The following is a 27,037-nucleotide window of genomic DNA, read 5'->3' on the forward strand; positions in this document are numbered from 1 at the left end:
TATATAATGTATAAATAATGTCTTAAGAAATACAAAGCATGTGTGTTCACAACTAAGCTTTAGCAATACCTGCACATTTGATCATTCCGCTAAGCGTTTTTACATTGTGCGAGGCTCCAGTTCTGGTATCTCCTGGGCCCTTCATTGCACACATCTGCTCATCTATGGCACACCCCAATATCCTAAAGCACTGCTTCATACCTACTGTTTACAGAGTCGCAGCCTATTCAAGCCAGACGGTACATGCCCGCACCCAGTAGGTGGATAAAGGGAGGATCCCCGCTGTTACGGATCTAACCACAGAACCGGTCTGACAAGATCCCTTTGTGCGTCTGCACCATCCTTTTACCACCCCAACCTGGCAAATGGCCCATTCCATTGGCACAAGGCTGCATGCCTGCAGAATACACAGAAGACTGAGTGCAAAAGACACCTCCAAACTCATCCTCATATTGCGTAGGGACCTAGTCTCGAAACAAGACAGTTTGCCAGGTGGCTTCTTCAAATCTGCCACCTCCTTGGGTGACCAACTGGCATGGGTGCAAATTCAGGACAGTGAGTGTAAAAATTCAGGACAAAGGGTCAAAATTCAGGACAGAAGATCAGAATTCAGGACAAAAATTCGGGACAAAGGGTACGTTTTGCAGGCACATCAGAGGAGGTCAACCAACACAAGCACAAGTCAAAATAAGTTTATATTACGTTGAGAGAACTTTGCACTGCATCTGTTGTGTGTGCGAGTGAAACTTAAACACCTGCATTTGCATTTGCATATTAAAACAAAACAAAAAAAGATACAATTATGAAAGCTGAAGGCTTCTCAGATCTTACATGCCCCCTCTCCCCCACTGGATAAAAAACACCTGATCTGATCAATCATCCCATGGGGATGTGATGTGTAAACGCTAAAGGGGCTCGGAGGGCCGGGGTAAACATGAAAATAATAAAAGCACAAACTTTGAAGTACTGGAGAAAAAGAAATAAATAATAAAGGACCATTGTATTTGTACCGCTATCACTGCTTGTGCGACAGTTCAAGAGGCTAACAGTGGATGCACCTGGGTAACACGCGCCAAAATAAACCCTCGGCCTCCCCAGAGCATGGCCCCTAGTGAGGTGACAGCAGGCCCGGTTCTAGCGGGTGGGCCGGGTGGGCCAGGCCCATCCAAATATAAGCCTGGCCCACCCAAACAGTAGCCTTGGCCCTCAGTAGTGAGGGCTGAAGGCAGGCGCGCAACGTGCAAGTCGTGTGTGTCAGCCCGGGCCGAGACAGCTTTCCCGGGCGCACACACACACAGACAGTTTTAGAGGTTATCGCAGCCCTGCACCCGAGTACTTCACAGGTCTTTGAAGACCATTAACATGGCTTTGTTTACTTTTTTCATGGCTTTGTTTACTTTTTTCACCCCTTCATCTCGGCATGGGGAAAGGTGACCAATCCTTTCTTTGACACTGGTAACCTTTGGTAACCTTTGCCTATTGTCCTGCTGCGTTGATATTTCTTTTTCTATGCAGCTCAGGTGAAAAGAAATTTGTTTATTCTTAGTCACCTTTCCTAACCCCTGCAGTGGCTTATCACATCAGGCTGTGACACAAAGTTTGACTAATGGAGTAGGTAAGAGAATGTGTAGCTACATTTTTTTCTTTTTGAAATCTGCACAGGCCCAGCAGGACACATACTGTTATGTTATGTTATGTTATTGCTTATTTGTATAGCGCCTATCACCGCCGGTCTCTAAGCGCTTAGAAACAGAACAACACAACACACCGTTAACCCAAATCCGTCAGGCTACCCATCGACTATGGGTATGGCTATGGCTATGGGTATGTTATTGCTTATTTGTATAGCGCCTATCACCGCCGGTCTCTAAGCGCTTAGAAACAGAACAACACAACACACCGTTAACCCAAATCCGTCAGGCTACCCATCGACTATGCTGAAGTCTGAAGCTTCGTGTGTGCTTCATTTAAACGGTTTTTATCTTGATCATGGCCGGTGCAGGATAACAATAAGACATTACAAAATGCCCAGATAACGCTGGTGATTAATGAACATTCTGGAGAGCAATCAATTGTCTGTTAGTAGTTTTTAAATGCAAATGAACTGTATTGTATCTGGATAGCTCAGTGGGTTACTACGTTTGTCACAGAGACCCATGTTTTACTTGCAGTTCAGAAGTTACAATCGTATCAAAGGACAGTGACCTATGAACTGTCATCCAAGAGCTGCCTACAAACATGAATGGTATAGTTAGTACTTCGCATTTTTTGTTTTGTGATATAGTTAGAACTTCCCCAGTCTTTCGTTATTCTAATGTTGCTAAACTGAGTATGTTTGGGCAGATATACATTTTTATCAGTAAAGCTGACCCCCATGGAATACTCTTTAAATCCTAAGGTTTTGTTTCCCCAGACCAAACCCTCTTAAAATATCCCACCCACCAGTATGGATGACATGTTATTCCTACACCTTGTAATCCTCATTGGTTTATGTGACATTCCCTGCAGACTGGTTTACATACTTGTATGATTCATTGTTTCTGTATAATGTGTGTGTGGTGTAACGTACTGACACACACTACACTGATATGAGTAGCGCTATACAACAAATGAAATGCATATGAGAGAGGGGCTAAGTAAAGATAAGGGGCATTGTTGGAGGGTGGCAGTGAGGGAATCCGAGGAGGAGGTAGTGGGAGGGTCTAGGGAGAGATGAGGGGCATTGATGGAGGGTGGCAGTGAGGGAATCCGAGGAGGAGGTAGTGGGAGGGTCTAGGGAGAGATGAGGGGCATTGATGGAGGGTGGCAGTGAGGGAATCCGAGGAGGAGGTAGTGGGAGGGTCTAGGGAGAGATGAGGGGCATTGATGGAGGGTGGTAGTGAGAGAATCCGAGGAGGAGGTAGTGGGAGGGGCTAGGGAGAGATGAGGGGCATTGATGGAGGGTGGCAGTGAGGGAATCCGAGGAGGAGGTAGTGGGAGGGTCTAGGGAGAGATGAGGGGCATTGATGGAGGGTGGCAGTGAGGGAATCCGAGGAGGAGGTAGTGGGAGGGTCTAGGGAGAGATGAGGGGCATTGATGGAGGGTGGTAGTGAGAGAATCCGAGGAGGAGGTAGTGGGAGGGGCTAGGGAGAGATGAGGGGCATTGATGGAGGGTGGCAGTGAGGGAATCCGAGGAGGAGGTAGTGGGAGGGTCTAGGGAGAGATGAGGGGCATTGATGGAGGGTGGTAGTGAGAGAATCCGAGGAGGAGGTAGTGGGAGGGGCTATGGAGCGATGAGGGGCACTGTTGGAGGGTAGTGGGAGGGGCTATGGAGCGATAAGGGGCACTGTTGGAGGGTGGCAGTGAGGGAGTCCGAGGAGGAGGTCATGAGGGGGAGTTGCTACGGAGAGATGAGGGGCACTTGTGGAGGGTGGCAGTGAGGGAATCCGAGGAAGAGGTCAATAGGGAGGGCCATGGAGGGATGAGGGGCACTGTTGGAGGGTGGCAGTGAGGGAATCCGAGGAAGAGGTCAAGGGGTGGAGGGGAGAGATGAGGGGCACTGGTGGAGGGTGGTAGTGAGGGAGTCAGACGATGAGGTCATGAGTGGGAGGGGCTACCGAGGGGCTACAGAGAGATAAGGGGTACTGGTCTCCAAGAAGGCGGTCATGAGGGGGAGGGGCTATAGGGCTATGAGGGGCACTTGTGGCGTGAGGCAGTGAGGAAATCTGAGGAGGAGGTCAATAGGGGGGTCATGGAGGGATGAGGGGCACTTTCGGAAGGTGGTAGTAAAGGTATTTAAGGTGAAAGAGGTTATTGGTGTGGCGCCAAATAAGACTTTTGCATCAGCGATAAAGGCGGGCCTTTCTGTTTTTGTTTATTTAATTAGCAGTCAGGTCATAAGGGCTACTGTGGAACATACTTTAAAGAGTGTGCTATTTACATTTACTGCTATATTCAATGTTTTAAGTTTGAAGGTGATTTTTCTAATGTTTTTACCGGGCAAAATGAAAGTGGAGCACGATGGTGCCTGATATGGGGCTGGGGCCCGAGGTCAGCTGTGACATAATGTGCACTGGAGAGGAGTAGTGGATATTCAAGCATGTAAGGGAGTGTGTTGCAGAGTCTGGGGTCAGGTGGAGGTAGTAAAGAAGAGGGATTATCCCTGAAGGCTCGCACAGAGGGAGCCCGAGAAGTGTCACTTGCCTGATACTCCCACCTCAGAAACCTACTCTTCCCATCAAAGGGACATTACATGGAAAAAACACTTTTTGAGAGTGACAATATTTAGAAAGAGATTTGGAAAAGAGTGCGTTTTACTGGGCCTTGGAAGACTAAGAAGAGACAAAGGAGGGCCTTGAAGGAGGCCTGTCCAGAAATATATGCAACAAATCGAGCCCGCAGTGGCCCACCCAAATGCACCCTTGGCCCACCCAAATAAAAATTCCTGGAGCCGGGCCTGGGTGACAGGAGCCCATAAACAAAAGCAGTTTGCCATGCCCTGGGCCCTGGCAGGAGGAGGCCCAGCGAATGCTGTCACTGATCCGGCGCGCACAATACGTGCACACTCTCATCACAATGTTCCCCCTTTCCAGGGTGTCTAACCTCATACCAGCGCCGGCCTCCTGCGGCCCCGCAGAGATGCTTGTACCAACAGATGCCACCGGGACTGTACAGCATGTGTGATCTTGGGCAACAGGCGCTCACGATCCCAGGCTGGTTCTCTCCATGGTCTGGCAGATTCATTGTCGTGTTTCCAAGCTACGAGATAACAATGTCCTCCCAAACCACCCGCCCTGTCAGGTAACCTCTGACCTTCCGCTCCTCTCTGTAGGAACAGGCCCGGCTCCAAAATTCGGACTCTTGGAGGGCCATAAAGAAACATGGGTGGGCCAAGATGATTGATGTGGTGGAGGCAAAAAATAAAAGCATTCAGGAAGATTTTGAGCATTGGGGGAGAGAATGTAGCCAAACGGTTAGGATAGTCGACCACTGAGCTAGGGATCCGGGTTCGAGTCTCAGCAGGGACTCTCAACATTCTGTGATTCTGGGCAAATGACTTAATCTCCCCGTGCCTACTAAAATGAATGTGTCATTCTGTAATGCAACTGGTGAGAATGTAAAGTGCTCTGATACCCAAACTCCACAAAAAAAGATATGCTGTTTTAGACACAGACAATATAGGCCCACTTTTCAAAGTGAAAGATGCATAAGTTTACTAATGTTTGGCCGAATTGAACAGAACATTGGCCCTTCTCAGTACCCAGATTGTACTGTTTGAGCGGTACTGGGCATAAGGCAAGGCTGAAACCATGCCCCCTGAGCACTGTTGCAGGAAGTGCCAGTTTGGATGCTCTTGGCACTTGTTAGAGGGCAAGGGTAGTGACCGTGCTCAAGGTCAACTGAGCATAGCCATGCCTAGACATAATAGTAGAGAAGAGACTTTTGGCTACAGTGCATGACTCAAATGTATGGGTTGCGAGGGTGGAGGTGCACTGCGACCATAACTGACCATACTCTTTGTGAAAGGGAATGTTTTTAGGGTGTAGATCATTAGTTGAATATCCTTTCAGCAGCAATTTCAAAACTCATATTTCACAGGAATAATGTCATTCTGATTAATTAATTCTTTTTATTATCTATATTAATATTTATTACAGTATCAACCAATAATAAGACCAGAAATGAGTGTAATGTAGTATCGTAAGGCGGTGAAATGGAGCGTTTTCAAGGCATATTTTAATGTTTCAAATACATGTGCTGTAAAAAGTATACAACGTAAAGTTATAGAGTTCTAGTGAGATGTACAAATCACTCTTTCATAGTTGAATATCATGTAAGCCTGTATAGAAATGCGGCAATACGAATTATGATCCTGCCGTTCCTTTGGCATCACACCCATCCTTTGGCCGCAGACATGCAGGACATCCAACTGCAGGTAACTGTTTTTCCTGCAGCCATTAAGCGCTGAGAGCCAGCAGGGACATTAATAGCATATCTCCCCTTGTCTTCCACATCATGGCAAGGCCTGCCCTGGACCACCAGTACTGGGGAAAGGGAAGTAGGCATCTCATCAGAAGCAGTAAGATAGGGTTGCCTAATGACGTGAATACGGCCCATACAACAAAGGGATCATTTTGAAATGTTTTGTCAGCTTCATACTTCACAAATCCCAAGAGGTTTAAAAACATTTATGCAAAGAACCGAGATTTCCAACTCTATGGATCCCAATATAGAACCATAATACCTAACTGTCGAATATTTATCCTCTGTATATAAACTTACTAGCAGCCCGCCCCAGCTTTGCCTGGGGCAGAAGGGGGCTGGGGGCTGCATTTTTACCCCGGGGCAGAAGGTGGCTAGGGCAGCATGCTGTCGAGCGGTGCACCCGCTGACTCCCTCCCGCCCCCGCCTGGACTCCAGCAACATCCGATTTAAGTTAAGTAGCAGCCTGCGCGGTGCACCCGCCGACTCCCTCCCGCCTTCCGCCCCAGCAACATCTCCAACAACGTACCTCTCACTGCTCCTCCGGTTCTCGACGCTCCTACCGGCGCTGTTGTCCTCTGCTCTTCCTGGTTCTGGTGAACGCCGCTCCTCCCCTCACGCAGACGTCGCTCATGTCGTCTGCTCTTCCTGGCTCTGGTGAACGCCGCTCCTCCCCTCACGCAGACGTCGCTCATGTCGTCTGCTCTTCCTGGCTCTGGTGAACGCCGTCCCTCCCCTCACGCAGACGTCGCGGCCGGCGCTAGTTGCAAGGGACTACTTTTTTTCATTTATTAATATTTTAAACAATTTTTTTTTATGTAGCCTATGTCCTTCTGCTTGCACTGAGGTTTTCTAAGATGTCTTGGGTGTGTAGATTGGCGCTGTGGTTCCCGAGATTACCTTGCCCAAAGGTGCAAGTTCTCTCTTTATAATAGTAGTATAGATAGGGCTGTATTCTCAAAAGATAAATTCAGTCATAAACATCGGTTTATGACTAAATGTACCTTTTTTACACCAGCAAGGAATTCATAAAGGAACTCCTGACAGGTGTCTATGCATTAATTACTGTGGATTATTTCTCCACCAAGAGTGCAGCGAAATCCCCTGTAGTAAATCCCACTTAAGGTGTGAGAATTGAGTGTTGTAAGGTGTGATTCACCTTAGTATATTTTAGGTACACCCACAGGCATATACGTTTGTGGGCACCCTCAAATTCTTCCTGATAGCCTTTCCACTCTGGAGATATTTTTTTATTTTTTTATTTGAGTGTTATATAGCGCTGGCTAGACCCGGAGGTATCAGAGCGCTTTACATAAGGTTCCACAAAATTGCTAAATTACATCAGTTACAAATTACATCAGTTCCAAGAAAACATTTTAAGAGCGTCAGAAGGTGAAGTAAATGGAGCTTAGAAGGGTAGGAGGGTGGTTTAAAAGTATAGGAGGGAGAAAGGATGGAGATAGGATGGATGGAGAGACGAGGGAGAGTCTGCCCAAAGTCCGGCTGGGTAGGTGACGGCCGAGGGGGAGGTCCACAGCCCATCTCCTCTATAGCTGTCAGGTAGATCCACCGGGCATCAGTCAAGCGGCTAGGTCTCAATAATATTGGGAGTAACTCTACTTCCAGGAAATGATGGAGAACAGATCACCCCCAGATTTGCTATGAGTATAGAGCAATAGCTTTCTCAATGAGAACAACATTTCTCCTCACAGTAATAATGGTGAAAACGGTGCATTTGCACAGGAGGCTCCATCCCCCCTCTATGGAGCGATTTACTATGGAGAACTCCATAGCAGAGCCTCCGATAGCATTCCCCTCGTCCACCTGAAAACCTCTGCCTGGTTCACTATCAGCCATACTATTGGGATTGTTTATTAATTTATTTGGGAATCGATGGCTGATAAATTTGACTCAGGTAATCAGGATTTAAGATTTAGCAGCTGACACGGTCAACGGGATAATTCCAAGCCTGTACCTCATGCTATTAGCATCGGTAAAGATGACTGCCCCATTCTGCTTTTCAAAGGCTAAAGTAAGGATCTGTATTGCTCAGGCTTGTGCACAGTATTAATCTCTGGACTGCGGTATTACCATCCTGCTCAGATTACCAAGATCAGGCACTGTGTTCAAGGTCAACTCCTTACAAGGGCCTTGGTCACTAGGATAATCAAATGCATGGTTTTTAACAGGAGTTCAGGGTGAAATCTGTGCAGGCTACAACATAAAAATATACCTCAAAGGAATTGGCATACATAAATTGTATCTTGATAAATAACACACAGTGATATACAGAGCTGGTCATCAATAAGCAGTGACTTCCTGCAATATTCACAAATAGTTACAGTAGTTGTTCATGCTAAGATGTTTTTTTTAAAAAATCTTCAATTATGTGATTTAGTACTTTTGAGACATGTTCTTTTTTGTGTGTTGCAGTTTACATTCCATTTTAACCTCAACTCACACTGAAACCTCTATTTTTTTATTGAAAACATATACAAATGTGTCTGATAGTGCTTGATATAATATATTCCTTCATAAAATATATTTAACCACATTGTACCATTATATAGAATTCTAAATAGCAAGAATTTGCATTTGTCTATCCAGTGACTTCCATTTCATCAACTTCAGAAGGATGAAATGCTGAGAAGTCCGTGTTGGTCTTCAAAACAGAGTGCTGCAGGTTACACATGACTCCAGCAAAAGTCACAAAACTCCACTTATAACTATCTAAATTCACACGCATATTATGTGAACTAAGCGGAATGGTCCATAAAATGTTCTTTTTTTAACTGTCACAACGCAACATTTTTCTCATTTAGGAAAGGCCCTACAGTAGAAAGAAAAGAAAACAAACCACTACTAAAATATATATTCTCTAAGTGTTCTCCCTGAGAGAGAGAGAGTGTGATCGTGTGTGTATACACATGTGACATTTCGCTGCCCGATTCCCAATTGCTATGGGCGCTTGCAATCTCTGTATTTTGCTGTAGTGGGAGTGCCGGACACCCTGGGGTATTTTGTGTGATGGGGACATCATCACCCACGCCTGCTGACTTTCACACCTATACTTGCAGATACTTTTCGGAGCCTAACTCAACATCATACAAGTGAGGTGATTAAACAAAGTTTAAGGGCACGCAGACATTCCAAAAACAAATGGACACTACTTGCTTGAGTACAGACCTTGGGAGGACCAAGGGCTCTCTTGGGTGGGCCTGGCCGGTGTTCTATAATCCGCTGCTCCCATGATTGAGCGCCCCCCCTGTCATTTTGCGCGTGCGCACAACCTTTACGCATGCGCAGTTCCATTTTCATGACGTGTGCACTACGTAGCCATAATTGGCTGCCTCCCGCTTTTCTGCGCAGTTTGTCGCAGACAAATCACAAGTCGTCTTACTGACAGTCCATCAGTTGTTCTACGTTGCCATGTGTAAACACTTCATTCATTGGCTCATCAGCTTCTAGTCAGCGCGCTCTCTTTAGACGCCGCGGCCGAACTTGTAAGGGTTGGAGCTGTGAGTGAGGCGCCGCGCGCGCGAGCGAAGGTGCTGGCACTCCAGGATACTGCGCCTCACACCTCAGGTACCTGGGCACCGGGCTAAGGCAGCTAAGAGACCGAATCACCAGTGGCAGCGTGTGGCCTGGGGTGGCGCGGGCGTCCCTATCCTCTTTCTAATAAATTGGTCCGCCGGGGAGAAGGCTCCAGTGTCGCCCCAATATGCAGCGTAGCGGCGGCTGCCCTGAGCGTGTGGCCTGGGGTGGCGCTGGCGTCCCTATCCTCACGCCGGGGAGAAGGCTCCAGTGTGCCCCAAACGGCATCCCCCGACCTGTGTCTCCTACTCGGGGGATGCCGCCGTCGTTCTATCTGCGGACTGCGCCTAGCGCCGTGCACCACTCCCGCCGCCCCTGCACACTCTACACCCCTGCCACAAATCGTGCGACCTAGGCCCCTCACTTTAGAATCCACACATTTTGTTTATTTTATTACTCAGCGGGTTAATGCATCTACCGCAGAGATCAGTCTCCACCAAGAAGATTACAAGGTTAGACCTGGGTAAGATAATTCGGGATCCATAGGCGCTGGCTATATAGATCAGCGTGTACCCTGCAGGACATATGAGGGGTCCCTGCAAGGCACCACTTCCCACCTAGGTCGATGACATTAATACAAAACACGCATTTGGTCAGGTTCGACAAACTTTATTAAAAAGACAAGGATGCTTACTGTGTCTCATATATTAAGGCCAGGTTTTGAGGTAGAATAACAAGCAATCACCCCGTCCACCCTTGAGTGCCATACAATAAGTATGCAGACTAAAACATAGATGGGAAAGTTGATCAACGGGTCTAGTCAGCACAATGATGGAAGGCTACTTAGGCAGTACGTGCATATTATATTCTTTTTGCAGCGTGCACAGAGCTACCACGCCTAACAACTCTGCATACAAGATGTAAAGACGCCATCTTGAGGCGTGTCAGCTTCAAGAGAAGCGCGAGTGTCTTTAAAGTGGAATACATGGGGAAGGCACTGTTTAGGTGTAACCAGGTCACAAGGACTCAAGAGAGTACACATTAACAGTGACAATGTGATCGTCCAAGTTCCCCAAAAACCCCCTACCACCTCCAGTCAGGTTTTTGTCCCATCCCAGACTGCCAATGAATATTACTGATATGGTCCATCTAGCAGAGTGCTCTAGTTGCTCCATGTCAAGTGTCAGCCGCTACCTCCGTCCAAAAATCTCAAAGGGGTCTCCTATCAGGTATGAGCAGCGCAGCCACACCACAGAGTTCATGCTTACACATGTCAAATAGAAGTTACTCTCTGCCCCCTCGGGAGGCTAAGGTGTTCTGAAGCGTGTCCTCTGCACCTATAACCGTTCTTGAGCCCTCCTCCCTCCCAGCACCTAAGGCATGTATAACCCTTTAATGCAAAGGCCCCATTGCTGCCTTTTGGATTAAAGGATAGAAACAGTAAGGCTCCTTGCGTGTATTCCACAAAAGTATCAAATAAGATAACTCAACAAAACGAATGCCACCTACAGAGGTATCCTCCTAGGGCTGGCTCTGTTTTTCCTCCTTATGAGGTTGGTAATACATATGGTTGGCAAGTGACTATGTCACGAAGACACAATCTTTTTAGTACTGGGCTTTCGTGCATGTGTAAAGAAGCATCGCAGTTCAAGGAAGGTGGTCCTGTTTAGGCAAGGGGCTGCGCCTTCTGCTCACTGGGCACTACCACCTCAGCCGCCCCGTGCACACACTGCACATTGCCACTAGTTCTGCGAGCTAGGTAAGGGGCAGCGTGCGGCGTATGCAACACTCGCCTTCTGCACAGGGGGCGCTAACACCAGCGGCACGCAGCACATCAGCCGCCCCTGCACACTACACCCCTGCCACTAATCCTGCGAGTTAGGTAAGGAGCAGTGCGTGGCGTGTGTACATGTGGCATGCCGTGGTACTCACTAACCTCCTGCACCAGGAACACCAACTCCAGCAGCATGTATCATCCCAGTCACTCCTTGCACACTTTAGGTGTTGCACACTTTAAGTATTTCACACACGGTGTGTACATGTGCATAATAACATTCTAACGAGAGGCGCCTGCCACTGGTTCTGCGAAGTAGGTGAGGGCTTGCACACTGTGTGTGTACACCTGGTATGTCATGCCAGATTCCAGCCTCGTAGCACACTAAACACTAGTCATCCCTCAACAATACTACAGCTGTCTATGCGGGACAGTTAAAACCATGCACTTACGCACACGCAAGTTGTAATACTTTCGACATACCGTCATCCTGCACACGAACACTACCCCTCAGGACAGGTCCAACATGGAAAGATTTGACAGTGCACACCGCCACCCGATGCTTTCCATCATGTGTGCACACGTCTACCACGTGTGCAAACGTCCCATAAGTGTCCTCTCTCTATCGCCCTCCCTCTATTTATCTATCCCGCTCCCTCTATCTATCGCCCTCCCTCTCTATCAATCGTCCTCCCTTACTCTATCGCCCTCCCTCTCTATCTATCGCCCTCCCTCTATTTATCTATCGCCCTCCCTCCCTCTATCTATCCCCCCTCCCTCTATCTATCCCCTCCCTCTCTATCAATCGCCCTCCCTCTCTATCTATCGCCCTCCCGCCCTCTCTATCGCCCTCCCTCTCTATCTATCGCCCTCCCTCTCTATCTATCGCCCTCCCTCTCTATCTATCGCCCTCCCTCTCTATCTATCGCCCTCCCTCTATCTATCAATCGCCCTCCCTCTATCTATCGCCCTCCCTCTATCTATCGCCCTCCCTCTATCTATCGCCCTCCCTCTATCTATCGCCCTCCCTCTATCTATCGCCCTCCCGTTATCTATCTATTGCCCTCCCTCTCTATCTATCGCCCTCCCTCTATCTATCGCCCTCCCTCTATCTATCGCCCTCCCTCTATCTATCGCCCTCCCTCTATCTATCGCCCTCCCTCTATCTTTCTATCGCCCTCCCGTTATCTATCTATCGCCCTCCCGTTATCTATCTATCGCCCTCCCTCTCTATCTATCGCCCTCCCTCTCTATCTATCGCCCTCCCTCTCCCTCTATCGCCCTTCCTCTCCCTCTATCTATCGCCCTTCCTCTCCCTCTATCTATCGCCCTCCCCCTCCCTCTATCTATCGCCCTCCCTTACTCTATCGGCCTCCCTCTCTATCTATCACCCTCCCTCTATCTATCTATCGCCCTCCCTCTATCGCCTTCCCTCTCTATCTATCAATCGCCCTCCCTCTCTATCTATCGCCCTCCCTCTCTATCTATCGCCCTCCCTCTCTATCTATCGCCCTCCCTCTCTATCTATCGCCCTCCCTCTCTATCTATCGCCCTCCCTCTCTATCGCCCTCCCTCTCTATCTATCGCCCTCCCTCTCTATCTATCGCCCTCCCTCTCTATCTATCGCCCTCCCTCTCTATCTATCGCCCTCCCTCTCTATCGCCCTCCCTCTCTATCTATCGCCCTCCCTCTATCTATCGCCCTCCCTCTATCTATCGCCCTCCCTCTATCTATCGCCCTCCCTCTATCTATCGCCCTCCCTCTATCTATCGCCCTCCCTCTATTTATCTATCGCCCTCCCTCTATCTATCGCCCTCCCTCTATCTATCGCCCTCCCTCTATCTATCTAGCTATCGCCCTCCCTCTATCTATCTATCGCCCTCCCGTTATCTATCTATTGCCCCCCCTCTCTATCTATCGCCCCCCCTCTCTATCTATCGCCCTCCCTCTCTATCTATCGCCCTCCCTCTCTATCTATCGCCCTCCCTCTCTATCTATCGCCCTCCCTCTCTATCTATCGCCCTCCCTATCTATCGCCCTCCCTCTCTATCTATCGCCCTCCCTCTCTATCGCCCTCCCTCTCTATCTATCGCCCTCCCTCTCTATCTATCGCCCTCCCTCTCTATCTATCGCCCTCCCTCTCTATCTATCGCCCTCCCTCTCTCTATCTATCACCCTCCCTCTCTCTGTCGCCCTCCCTCTATCTATCTATCGCCCTCCCTCTCTCTATCTATCTACACCATGTAACTTGCCTTATCTGCATACTCTCTGCTAATTTTATGTTATCAATTTGCAGGATTATGGCGGTATGCAGAGACCTGGAATTGTTGTCGACTACCAGACAAATCTGGTATTTGGTGGGACTGCTGGAAGGTGGATGAAAAGAAAGATGATGCAATCGCTTAATAAACCCATTGGAGGGGCGTTTGTCGGCAAAAAACCTAAATTGAGAAAACCTGGATCAAATGGCAATGCAGTCAAAAAAGGTATGTTTCTGGATAGAGGTTTCGCCTGGCGATCCGCTGCACAGCAGCGTTCGCGCAGGCGAAAACTTTTGTTTAGCAGTATGGGTGCTTTGTCCCACCTGCTCTTCCATTGGCTAGCTCCATAAATGGAGGCTAGCCATTGGAAGGGACATCTGTCTGTTATTGCCCTCCCTCAATCCATCTATCGCCCTCCCTCTATCTATCTATCTATCGCCCTCCCTCTATCTATCGCCCTCCCTCTATCTATCTGTCGCCCTCCCTCTATCTATCTGTCGCACTCCCTCTATCTATCTATCGCACTCTATCTATCTATCACACTCCCTCTATCTATCGCCCTCCCTCTCTATCGCCCTCCCTCTCTATCGCCCTCCCTCTCTATCTATCGCCCTCCCTCTATCTATCTATCAATCTATTGCCCTCCCTTACTCTATTGCCCTCCCTTACTCTATTGCCCTCCCTCCCTCTCTATCTATCGCCCTCACTCTCTATCGCCCTCCCTCTCTATCTATCGCCCTCCCTCTATCTATCTATCAATCTATTGCCCTCCCTTACTCTATTGCCCTCCCTCCCTCTCTATCTATCGCCCTCACTCTATCTATCGCCTCCCCTTCCTCTCTATCGCCCTCCCTTCCTCTCTATCGCCCTCCCTTACTTTAACGCCCTCCTTCTCTTTCTTATCTATCGCCCTCCCTCTATCGCCCTGTTCTCTTCTCTTCTCACGTACTGATCTGCTGCTCTCTTCCACCCTGCCTCCTTCTCTAACTCCCTGTTCTCTTGTCTTCTCACGTGCTGAACTGCTGCTCTCTTCCACCCCACCTCCTTCTTTAACTCCCTGTTCTTTTACTGTGCTGATCTGCTGTTCTTTCACCCCGCCTTCTTCTCTAACTCCCTGTTCTCTCACACACAACCACACCACACACAACCAAACCACACGCGCTACCAGACCCAACCACACACATGTTTATAAGCATTTTATCTTCTTTATTTCTCAACTCACTAATGCAAATGAAAACCTGTACAGCAGTGTCCTTACTGCAGTTTTCATAATTGTAGCCAAGAAGTATCTACACCTACCAGAATGGCAACAACTGCTGCTTAGCCTACGAATTCCTTGACCACCCAACATTGGTTCTTGGATTATGCCTGCCATTATTATAAAACTGTTAACACATTTTTGCACACCATGTAACTTGCCTTATCTGCATACTCTCTGCTAATTTTATGTTATCAATTTGCAGGATTATGGCGGTATGCAGAGACCTGGAATTGTTGTCGATTACCAGACAAGTCTGGTATTTGGTGGGCCTGCTGGAAGATGGATGAAAAGAAAGATGATGCAATCGCTTAATAAACCTGTTGGAGGGGCGTTTGTCGGCAAAAAACCTAAATTGAGAAAACCTGGATCAAATGGCAATGCGGTCAAAAAAAGGTATGTTTCTAGATAGACAGCTTCTGGTTTTTAGGTTTCGCCTGGCGCTCTGCTGCGCAGCAGCGATCGCGCAGGCGAAACCTTTTGTTTAGCAGTATGGGTGCTTTGTCCCGCCTGCTCTTCCATTGGCTAGCTCCATAAATGGAGGCTAGCCATTGGAAGGGACATCTGTCTGTTATTGCCCTCCTTCTATCTATCGCCCTCCCTCCCTCTATCTATCGCCCTACCTCTATCTATCTCTAGAGATTGGCTCGTAAGGAAGAATGCGGTTCCAAGTCTAGCCGGTGCCATTCAGCCGCCGCTGTGTGGCTGGCACCAGAGGGTAGGTCCGACGACAGGGTATGTGGGGTCCGGTTAAACAGTTTTCGTTTAGCTGGCACCGATGGGTGAGGCGCACAGCCTGGGATGATGACGGGCTGGGTAGACTGGGTGTGTGCGCTGCTACCAGAGGGCGAAGTTCGAAGATTATGTCGCTGGCGGGCAGAGATGGGGTCTGATGGCCAGGGTGCAGCTGGCATACGTCTGTGGCTTTCACTCGATTATTGTGCACCCCCTGCCTGCCATGCTCTTCTGCGCTCTTCTCCCTGGCAGGCTACGGCAGCCAGGGCAATGCCTCATTGTCTTTTGGGAGTGGTTGGCAGGTTGGCGCTCTCTTGTAAACGCCAGGCGCGCCGCCCAGCGGCTGCTCTCTGAACTGCCTCCTGTTGAGTTCAGACGGAACCAGCCTTTCCCTTTTCTGCCTGAACCTGGTGCCCAGAGCAGGCGCCCGTGGCCCGCCCGCATCCATCCCCCCCCCGAGGCCTGGGCCGAGGCTGCGCCGGTGGAGCCGCATTCCAGAGGAGCCAGACCCGGCCGGCTCCGAGCTCGGATTCCTTCAGAATGCAACTTCCGGTTGGGCGAACTTTGCTGTGATGGAGCGCAGCAGGCAGGTGTTGTAGTTACTCAGTGAGTGTTTGTCTGTCGGAGGCGTCCTGAGCCGGGATATGGCGGACAGAGAGCTCACCCCCTCGCTGCCACCCCTTCGGCTCACGAACAGGTGGGCGCTGGATTATTTTGTAATACTGGGCGGGTGAGATGCGGAGTCGGTGCTGGATGAGAGCGAGGTTTAGACGAACGAGTGGCTGGGATGAACCTGAATCTCTCACCCTGCACTGGACCTCCACACCCGTCACTCACACTGGACCCCGGCACCCGTCACTCACACTGGACCCGATCACCTCTCATTCACCCCCGCACACGTTATGCACCCCCGCACACGTTATGCACCCCCGCACATGTTATTCACCCCCGCACTTGTCCTCGGCACCAGTCATTCACCCCTACACTGGACATTGCCATCACCACAGGACCTCTGCAGGAATCACTCACAACTACACCATGTCTGCCTCCCGCCACTAAACATTGAATCTGAACACCCCCACTCACCCCTAGATCTGAGCACCTGCTACTCACCCCTGGACCAGAGCACCCGCCACTCACCCCTTGTCCAGAACACCCACCACTTACCCCTGGACCAGAGCACCCGCCACTCACCCCCTGGACCAGAGTACCCCTACTCACCCCTAGATCTGAGCACCCGCTACTCACCCCTGGACCAGAGCACCCGCCACTCACCCCTGGATCTGAGCACACGCCACTCATCCGTGGACCAGAGCACCCCCCAGTTAAAAATTAACTTAGGTGAATCTGAAGGAGCTACATTTTAAGGTGTATTTCAGAGTGCACAGTCTGTTACGATGAGACCCAGGGGCTTATTATGTCTGTGGTGCATTGAACCTTGGGGGCAAGTCAGAAAAGCTCACTATATCCTCGTTGGCTATTATTACTAAACCTTAGGCTTGCATTAGAGTCTAAAGGGCCTCTTTCACTTGGACGCGACGTCTTGCTTGTATCTGATTTTGGATATTACATAAAATGTGACAATCGTGGCAGATCTGGTATTAACATTGGTAAATATTTCAGGAGTTACTGGCGATTAAATTGTGGAAACATGATTTCTGGTATTTATGATGCAACTCTCCCCCCAGCAGCAAAGGGAAACTGGAAACCGTCTCGTAAATTAGGCGCGTTTGCTGTCCTACCTCCAGGCTATTTCAAGCAATAATTGTTTAATAAATAGTTGAAATATTGATTTGTGACAGGAGGAACACGCTGTAGAAAATGTGACTCTAGTATGTAAGGCATTATGTATTGCGATAGGAATGGGGAGCTCACAGAAGTCCGCGCATACTTCTTATCCTTTGAATACACACACACACCCACCCACTAAGCAATCTGTATCCTGTGCTCTACTCATTCCCCACACGCCAGATTTCTACTCACCTTTCACCCTCAGCTCTTACCTGTGCCCTCAGCTCTTACCCCTTTGCCCTCAGCTCTTACCCCTTCGCCCTCAGCTCTTACCCCTTCGCCCTCAGCTCTTACCCCTTCGCCCTCAGCTCTTACACCTGTGCCCTCAGCTCTTATACCTGTGCCCTCAGCTCTTACACCTGTGCCCTCAGCTCTGACCCTGCCCTGTGCCACACATTGAATTGGAGATCTCTGCCTCGTTCACAGTTGCTAGATGGACCATATCAGTAATATTCATTGGCAGTCTGGGATGGGACAAAAACCTGACTGGAGGTGGTAGGGGGTTTTTGGGGAACTTGGACGATCACATTGTCACTGTTAATGTGTACTCTCCAGCCTGGCACGCTGCTGCAGCCGGTGACTGCTCCTCTGAACTCTTCTCTCCTTCCCAGAGCTTAACACCAAGAAGCTTGGCTTTAACGAGTTCTTGCCCATGCTGCAGACAATTGCGAAGAACAAGGACCAGGGTACCTACGATGACTTTGTGGAGGGGCTGAGGGTCTGCGACAAAGAAGCCAATGGCTCTGTGATGGGCGCTGAGCTGCGACATGTACTAGTCACTCTGGGTAAGAGGCCATTTTGGCACAGTACTATTTTCAAGGCAGAGAGTAATTGACTGCTGAACTCCCCAGCCCCCCTGCAGTATTCAGGGCCCCCCTTTCTGATTCCGAGCTTAGATTTCTACCCGCGTCTGGATATTACAGTTAATGTGCCCTGTTTCAGCCTTACAAAGTGTCCTATCAATCTCATTTAACTGTACATTCTTTTGGGGCGAGGGAGGATGGGGACATGGTTGGGTTACAAGTGGTTTTTGGATTGCCCATTCTACAGGCTAGAGCTTTGACTGACTAATAGTTAGTCTTGGTGAGCCATGTCCTGGAAATTGGTGGCGTCCTTGTCTTGTGGGTAGCGGCCTCTTCAGAACATCTGCTCTGTCTGGTTTTACCCTGGTGGCTGGCTAGTCTCACCAGCCAGTGCTGCTTCTGTGGCGGAAGTGTATTTGGTGGGTAAGTGCTGGGTCTGAAGCTGTGCGTGCTGCTGCATTCTTGTCAGTTAATCTGGAAGGTGTTTGATCGAAGCCTGTGTGCATTTTTGTCCTTTCCTTTGTGCAGGTGAGAAGATGTGTCTGTGTGTGGCTCTGTCTGTGTGTGTGGCTCTGTCTGTGTGTGTGGCTCTGTCTGTGTGTGTGGCTCTGTCTGTGTGTGGCTCTGTCTCTGTGTGTGGCTCTGTCTGTCTGTCTGTGTGTGTGTGGCGCTCTGTCTGTGTGTGGCGCATAGCGCTCTGTGTAGCGCTCTGTGTGGATAGCTTCTTTTGTCGGCTCTGTGTGTGGGTGGCTCTGTCTGTGTGAGAGTGGCTCTATATGAATGTCAGTGCAACCCATCACATCATTAACAATTACAGACCTTCACATCGCCAACACCTTGGCATTGGTTTGATAGTTGAAATAATTGGGCAGTGTGGTGGTTATAATATTAATTATGTGTATCTCAAAATAAAGGCTTTGTCAATGTGAAGGGCATGTCTTTGAAATTGGATGGCCTCTTCTCCCTATTTCTTTTTTTTCCAAATCCTTGGGCTCTCTCATTGACCAATCTGTGTCCTTCAAAGGGCATGTCCTGAAAAGAGCACAGACATCGGAGTCCCAGCTTACATTAAAGCACATTATCTGCTCGCCTGGTCTCTTGGCTGTGCTCTTTTCCCTTGGGGGTTTCAGGTCACGGCCTGCTTGGTGGGGTTTGATTGCTTGCTTGTGGAGGGAGCGAGATTGCGGGTCATTCCCTAATAAGAGTCCCTGGTGTTTTTTAAAAACGCGTATCTGGCACACCCTGGTGGCAGAGTAGTTTCTAAAGGGTTTCTGTCCACATTGAATGCCTTCTCTTCTAGGTTCCAACCAAGTTATTGTAGTTGAACTAGCAGTATGTGTATAAATTAACGTTTATTTATCTAAAAAAAATTCCAGGCTTACAAGGAACAAATAAAAAGGGAGAGCGTACTCACTGCTACAAGTATCCTAAACAACCCAACAGTCAAGTCCCGGTACGAACAGTATGCAACGGTAAGATTTTTAGGAGCCATATCTGAAGACATTGAACCTATTGCCTCAAGTTGAATAATTGCTTGGCCAGTTAAATCGGCAGTCCAACTTTTTCTATGAGAGTTACCACAATGGTGAGTGACCATGCCTTCCAGAATTATTGTTCTGACTACTCAGATGTCTGTCACAATTAAAGTTTTACAACCCACTGGGGGGGCGTGGCTAGCTGAGCAGCGAGATGGCCGCTTTCTGAGTGGGCTCCGCCGGCTACTCTGACAAATCCTTAATTAATCCTTCTCCTGGTGAGTGAGTTGCAACGTGGGTGACAAAGGTTGATATACTGGCCAGGTCGCTGTCAGATCACGCCCCATGCGGATTGGAGCTGCGACCCCCAAACGCTATTCACAGGGCATTCACATGGCGCCTCCCACCACACGCGCTCACGGACCCAGTATTTGTAGAAGAAATTAGAGACGACATAGTCCATTATTTTGCCGAAAATACTGGATCAGTCTCATCTGAGGCCATAGAATGGGACGCCTTTAAGGCTGTGATCAGAGGTCAGTGCATAGCACGGAAGGCGGGAGTCCTGCGTGCCATAAGGGACACGTTAGCTAAGCTGGAGGGGGAACTGAGAGACCTAGACGCTGCCTTTAGTGCTGACCCATCATTGGAGATAGCTGGGGCTCTGAAAACCAAGCTGCTAGCTTTTAATGAGGAAGCGGAGAGGGAAGTACGGTTCCTGGGAAAACGGGCAGAAGCACGCAGATATGGGGAGGGGGACAGGCCGAGCAGAACACTAGCTAGGTTGATAACTCCTTGCACACAATCCAATTACATCCACACCATATATGACAAGGCCGGGCACCTCGCGATGGGCCAAGAGGCAGTACTAGGCGCCTTCGCGGATTTCTATGCCTCCCTCTACACCTCCAGGCAGCCCACGATACCGCCCACTTTGCAAGCCTTTTTGGATTCCATAGCTCTCGTATGGTTTAACAATAACCACCGACAATACATGGACCTCACTGTCACGGTCCAGGACATAGCCCAGGTGAGAAAAAACATGCCGGCCAACAAAGCCCCTGGCCCAGATGGCCTGACAACAGCCTTCTATAAAACCTATGTGGATGAGTTGGCGCCGAAACTGCATACAGTGTTTGTTGAGGCCCTCGAATTGAATTCCCTACCAGACTCCATGCGGGAAGCCCTAATAATTACACTCCTTAAACCTGATAAAGACGAGCTACACCTAGATTCCTATAGGCCCCTTTCTCTGATAAACGTCAATGCTAAAATCTACGCTAAGGTAATTGCGGATCGATTGCAGCCTATGCTGCCTATGATTGCACTCCCTAATCAGTCGGGGTTTATCCCGGGCCGCGCAACATCACATAACCTCAGAACCATTTTTTCTGTTCTCCACTACTTGCATCCATCTGTACAGGCGGCGGTGGTGTTCCTTGACGCCACCAAGGCATTTGACTCCTTAGAGTGGCCTTATCTGTTTAAAGTTTTGGAACAGATGGGCTTTAGCCAAAACTTCATGACCTTGATTAAACTACTGTACACGGAACCTAGAGCTAGGGTGAGTGTCAACGGTCTCGTGTCTAAGCCCTTCCGAGTCTCCAGGGGGACAAGGCAGGGATGCCCTCTGTCACCCCTCCTCTTTGCCATTGCAATGGAGCCGCTTGCGGCTCGGATAAGACAACACCACACTGCAAGGGGCATCGGATTTAGCTCTCGGAGCTTACTAATCTCGTTATACGCGGATGATGTCACCCTATACATCATCAATCCCAAGGACAACATGAATCCACTACTTCGGGAATTCGTGAGATTTGAGGGCCTAGCAGGAGTGTCCATTAACTGGTCTAAATCGGTTGCCTTCCCCTTGACGGACGAGACTAATCGCCCGGCTCCGGACTACCCTTTGAGGTGGGAGACGGACGCTGTTAAGTATTTGGGAGTCTGGGTCAGTCGGGATGTGCAGGAGTTGTGGACACTAAATTTCGGGAGGGCGGTAGACTGGCTGGAGGGGAAAATTGAGGTCTGGAACAAACTGCCCCTTTCCCTAGTCGCAAGGATAGCCTTAGCAAAAATGGTGGTTCTCCCCAAATTCTTATATTTGTTCGTGAACGTACCGCTACCAATGACAGCACACTTTCACGCTCGTGTTCGCTCACTATTGCTGAAATTGGTGTGGGCTGGTGGGCAAGCGAGAGTCTCCTGGGACCTACTCACACTACCGCTCCGACAAGGAGGTCTCGGTGCTCCTGATCTGAGGCTTTACTCCCTCTGCGCCCAAGCGCAATTTCTGCACTTCTGGGCCTTCCCTACTCCCTATCAACCGCATGTGGCGGTTGAACTGGCCGTGGTCACCCCTTTGCCGCTGCGAGTGGCTCTATACGGTAAGGTCTCCTGCCCGTCGCGAGAAGTGGATACCGTGGAGATGATCCGCTGGGCTTAGCGTGAACTGCAGAAGAGAGCGGGTCTCTCTTTGCTTTATGCTCCGGCCATCCCCCTTCGGGGTAACCCGATGCTGCCTTGTCTCACCGCCAGGGGAGACGTCCTCACGATCCGGGGAAAACGGCTGCACACATTCGCTGATTTATATCCGGATGGTACCTTCGTCGAGATGGACACGAACGAGGATGTCCTGCCAGAATCTTTCGCGGACACGCTACTGTACCATTCCCTCCGTGAATCCTGCAAAAAGATAGGACCCCACTTCCCAGAGGAGCCATGCACACTAGACGCCCTCCAGAATCTGCTTTCACGGCCTTCCCCCAAAAAGCTGGTATCAAGACTATATAACTGCATGCAGGAGCAGGCACCGATCACTGAGGCCATGGCCAAACAGGCATGGGCCGCGGATCTGACTGATCAGCTAACGGATGACATCTGGGAGTACTGCTGTAAGCAACTCACGGCACTGTCTCCGAACTATCGACTGCGGCTCATACATTTCAAGTTCCTACACCGCTATTACCGCACGCCGACATTGTTACACCGAATGGGCATCCGCGCAGATGCCTCCTGCTGGAAATGCGGAGGGGAAGATGCGTCCTTTCTCCACGTGGCGTGGAGCTGCCCCAAACTGGATTCATACTGGTCGGAGGTTTTTACAGCCATAAATCAAATTACGCATAGGAATGATACACCAACTCCTCTCCTGGGTTTGCTAGGTTATGTTAAAGACACTGAACCCTGCGACAGGAAGCTACATGCCCTACTCCTTCTCTATGCCAAACGACAGATCGCGCTACATTGGGGTAGGAGGGCTCTCCCCTCATTCACGGGGTGGATTAGAGATGTAACATATGGCCATACACAACTGACACACTACTGGGAGACTATGCCCACCGCTTCCAGACCTATTGATATCTGGGACCCGTTCATACAGTGGGCTAGAGAACGTGAGGGCTCGGACACCCTGGGGAGATCACCGGATTCAGGTGTTTCAGATGATATGGGCTGACTGTGTTCATTACGTGATTGAATGCTTGTTGCTTGTCAGCCCTGAGGTAGTGCGGACCTGCCCTGTATTGTCACACGCACTAGCCATGCAACCCCATTGGCCCTGCATATGCCGCTGACCCTATCCCCTCAGACCCTCCTGCGGCCCCAGACCTCGGCGAATAGCCCCACTTATCCTCCTCCTCTCCCCCCCCCCCCTTCCTCCCTCCCCCCCCCTTTTTTTTATTCTCTCGCCTACATGTGGAGGAGGTGGCAATCGCCACACCATCACCCTTATCGCGACTCGCCTTTACTCATGACACTCCAGCACAGGTCCGCGCAGCCCTAAGGACGGATGATATGTTGCATAGCAATTCTATGTACTTGCACCGCAGTTTGCTGTTTTAGTTTTTTTGACTGTTGGGGGGGTATGTTGGGAGAAAACAGTGCTGCTGGACGTATCCTTCCTACTGGCCGCCGCGGCGGGTTATTGACCGCTGTTCGCTCCAAGGCGACCTGGTTGCTTCCTGATACATCTGCATGTCTGCGACACTGAGAGAAAAGTAAGATCACTTATGCGCAGGTGTTGTACTGCTCACGACCACGTTACTACTGTTTTATATATATCACTGGGAGTGCCAGCTCCGGCTGGACGATAGCCCTCGGACTGTTTTACTGACCCTTGTGCATTGTATACCTGATAGCGGCCTGCCTCCGGGTTGTTGGCGTGACGCAGTGTACATCATTTGTCTCTTTAATACAGAATAAATGTCTTACACCAAAAAAAAAAAAAAAAAAAAAAACGTTTTACAACCCACTGAAAATGCCAAAGGTTCCAGGGACGTTAGTTTCATTTTTACCCACACAACCATAGAAAAGTTAGCACTTATAATTTTAATAGGTTTTTTAAAAAAAGCAATTGCCCATGAGGGGGTCCCCCCATGTGTCCTATAGGTTCAGGATACCTGTATCCTGACTCGTGTTTTCACACTGTCAAACCCCCAATCTTCCAGGGTATTGGTGAGCTGCCAGTAGATTCAGAGCTATCCGTTGGAGATGTCTGCTTTAAATATAAATGTAATCCAGCAAATTCTTTATTGGTATTTCTAGTAAGTATATTTCTGTTGCAGTCTTGTATTCAACCAGAAATATGGCCATTCTGCAGTTCTACTTAAAAGCGAATTTCACACCACACATGGGTAACCCTTCAGCCACAGGCATAAAAGCATCAACAGCTTACGTTCTCTTTCAATAAAACTTCTCAATCTGCCCAATCTACCTTCTCTTTAGGAATGCTGGAAATCTCACTGGATGGAAAGCAATTTCCTTCAGCTGAACGCTGCAAAAACTGAGGTTCTGCTCTTTGGAGATGCCCCCTCCTCTGGTCACCTTCCTGGTGGCCCCCAGAACTAGGCACACCCCCGACCCCGGCAACCACAGTCAAAAACCTCTGTGTTCACCTTCAACAGTCCCTAAACATGAAGAAACACGTTACTCACACAGTCTAATCCTGCTTCCACACCCATGGCTTACTAAGGAAAGATTTTACTTATCTCCCCGACACAACAAGGAAAACCCTAACACAGGCCCTGATACCAAGCAAGCTGGACTATTGCAACGCCCTATTGATCGCCGCAAATGAGTCCTCCTTAAACCAATTGCAAATGATACTGAACACAGCCGCCTGCACGGTTCTGAATGCTCCCCCCAGATCAGCTTCCTCTCCCCTCCCTCATCAGCTACACTGGCTGCCAATACGACAGCGCGTGAAATTCTAGATCTGCTGTCTCACACACAAAGCTATCTGGGGCAATGGCCCTCCCGATGTAGTAGAGAAACTTCGCCGCTATTACCCGGCTCGGACTCTGCGCGCCAGCTCCCAATCGCTCCTCAAAAGCCCCAACATAAAAAAGGCTAGACCCGGAGGCAAGTCCTTCTCGCACCCTTCATCTGGAATCAACTACAGCTGGCCCTAAGACAGTGTTTGGACCATCTTAAATTCAGAAGACTCCTGAAAACTGCCCTGACAGAGTGAGGGAGTGAGAGTGGGAAAGGGAGGGAAAGGAGGGAAAAGGAGTGACAGAGTGAGGGAGTGACAGGGGGAAAGGGAGACAGTGAGAGGGAAAGGAAGGGAGGGAAAGGGAGTGAGTGAGGGAAAGGGAGACCGAGTGAGGGAGTGAGACAGGGAAAGGGACAGTGAGGGAGTGAGAGGGAAAGGGGGGAGGGAGTGAGAGAGGGAAAGGGAGACAGGGGGAGGAAGACAGACAGAGGGAGGGGAACAGAGTATGGGAGAGGTAGGGAGAGTGAGGGAGGGAGACAAAGAGAGAGCAAGAGATGTGTGTATCCCGGGTCTGGTGGCTCAGTGGACGAAGGTGTCCGCTGCAGGGACCAGTGATCAACCTCATGGTCAGTTGTGTATTTTTTTGTTGCTCTAGCCCTGCCACCTCCCCCACTGACCCCGCCCCCACTGGTGCGGCCCTCGGACACAAACCACAGTGTAAATTTGGCCCCTGAGAGAACGTTTGTGAGTACCCATGACCTATGCTGTGCTTCCAAGCGCTGAGATACCCCCCTGGGGGTGATTCAAGAGCTATACAAATTAAATAAAATCATTAATTAAATCAAACAGGTACACATGCTGCAAACTGATAAGTTAATGACCATCAACAATTAGCTTGCAGCCTGTAATGCTGTGGATGCACTTCCACCCTTCCTGCCTCCAGGGCTCACACTGCATATTGAATGTTCAGATCTGTTTACTCCTTCCTCAGCTTTGCAAATAACACTTCTTCCGTACTGAGTTTCACCCAAAAAAAATTGTAGTTTCGCAGGAAATTAATTTCTTGGAAATGTGATGCCCACCCTCAATATTCCAGTCACCGCCCCCTCTGTACAAGGACTCCTCAGAGCTCATGGGCGTTCATAGACATGGCATGGATTTTTCCATCCTATGGCCTGTCTGGACATACTCTAAAATTTAGAAGTCCTGCATATGTTCTCCCCGTTGTAAGATGCCTTTTCTAATAATACATTCTTTCTGCTTTTTTGTGATCTGAAATCTGAGTTCTTTACTTGCACTGTACACAAGACTTTTGCTGTTACTTTTGTACTAGTTAGTGTGCATTTGTTCTGCAAAATTTTGCTAAAGATGGTTTAAAACTTGTGTTTACTTTTAGGGTGAGAATCCCTTTGAAATCGTTGAACAAACAGGAGAATCGGTAGTTGAGGAAACAACTGATGCGAATGATGAAGACAATGAGCAAAACGAAAAGGAGGACATTGATGGTGAAAACGATGAAAATGAGGAGCAGATAATGTGGAGGCAGAAAGTGCAGATGCGGATGATGCTGCTGACCCAAATGATTACTCTGGGGACTTAACCACCACTGATGAAAACTAGTTGAGAAACTGCCCTGAAAGACCAAACACTTTAGCACACTGCATTGGTGGACTTAAAGAACAATTTTCCGCAAAGTTGAGCAGTTCGTTCACCCTGCATGCATTCCACTTCTGTTTTAATTGCCTATGGGCAAACCGGTTTTATGTTTTGTTTTTTTAGTATATTACACACAGCAAATGCTTCAGTATTCTTCCAGTGTAAATTGATTTGTTCATGGTTATGTTTTGAGTAATTTTGAGCAGTTGGAGTTCTAAACATTCCAATGTGAATTTTTCCAGTTTTTAGCGCCCAATGTAGTGTTGTATATAATTCAAGCTGTTGTAGCAAAGAAACCCTGATTATGTCTTGCAGTAATAAAGGCTTACAACAAGATTATACACTTATTTTGCACCTCTCCTATGTGGTACTGTCTGCCTCAAAGAAGGGGTACACTCAAGGTGGTGTTTTATGCCCGGAGGTAGCGCCCCAGGGGGGAGCACTCGCCTGTTTAATGCTGATCAAAGGCTCTTTGCTGAGGTGTGAGATTGGAGAGGGTGCCGAGGGTATTCTGGGTGACGAGGTGTCACTGTAAGGCCTGGTAGCCTCTACATAATCAGCAGAGGTGAGGATG

At 49.1% G+C, this 27,037-nt stretch overlaps 1 protein-coding gene across 2 annotated transcripts; it reads left to right on the forward strand.

Moving 5' to 3' along the window:
• Positions 1 to 9,470: 9,470 nt before the first annotated feature.
• LOC147673018 (myosin light chain 3, skeletal muscle isoform-like) lies at positions 9,471 to 26,802 on the forward strand. 2 transcript variants are annotated; one of them, XM_086946686.1, is made up of 6 exons: positions 9,471 to 9,546; positions 13,566 to 13,755; positions 14,994 to 15,184; positions 17,926 to 18,099; positions 19,494 to 19,589; positions 26,204 to 26,802. In XM_086946686.1, the coding sequence occupies exons 3-6, from the start codon at positions 15,163 to 15,165 to the stop codon at positions 26,206 to 26,208; spliced, it is 297 nt and encodes a 98-aa protein (XP_086802812.1). In that variant the 5' UTR covers positions 9,471 to 9,546; positions 13,566 to 13,755; positions 14,994 to 15,162; the 3' UTR covers positions 26,209 to 26,802. The 2 variants fall into 2 exon arrangements, with proteins under 2 accessions (XP_086802812.1, XP_086802813.1); XM_086946687.1 differs by lacking the exons at positions 9,471 to 9,546; positions 17,926 to 18,099; positions 19,494 to 19,589 and having other exon boundaries at positions 13,602 to 13,755.
• The last annotated feature ends 235 nt before the right edge of the window (positions 26,803 to 27,037 follow it).

This window comes from Lissotriton vulgaris, chromosome 12 (genome assembly GCF_964263255.1).
Source record: "Lissotriton vulgaris chromosome 12, aLisVul1.2, whole genome shotgun sequence".
NCBI classification, from domain to species: Eukaryota; Metazoa; Chordata; class Amphibia; order Caudata; family Salamandridae; genus Lissotriton; species Lissotriton vulgaris.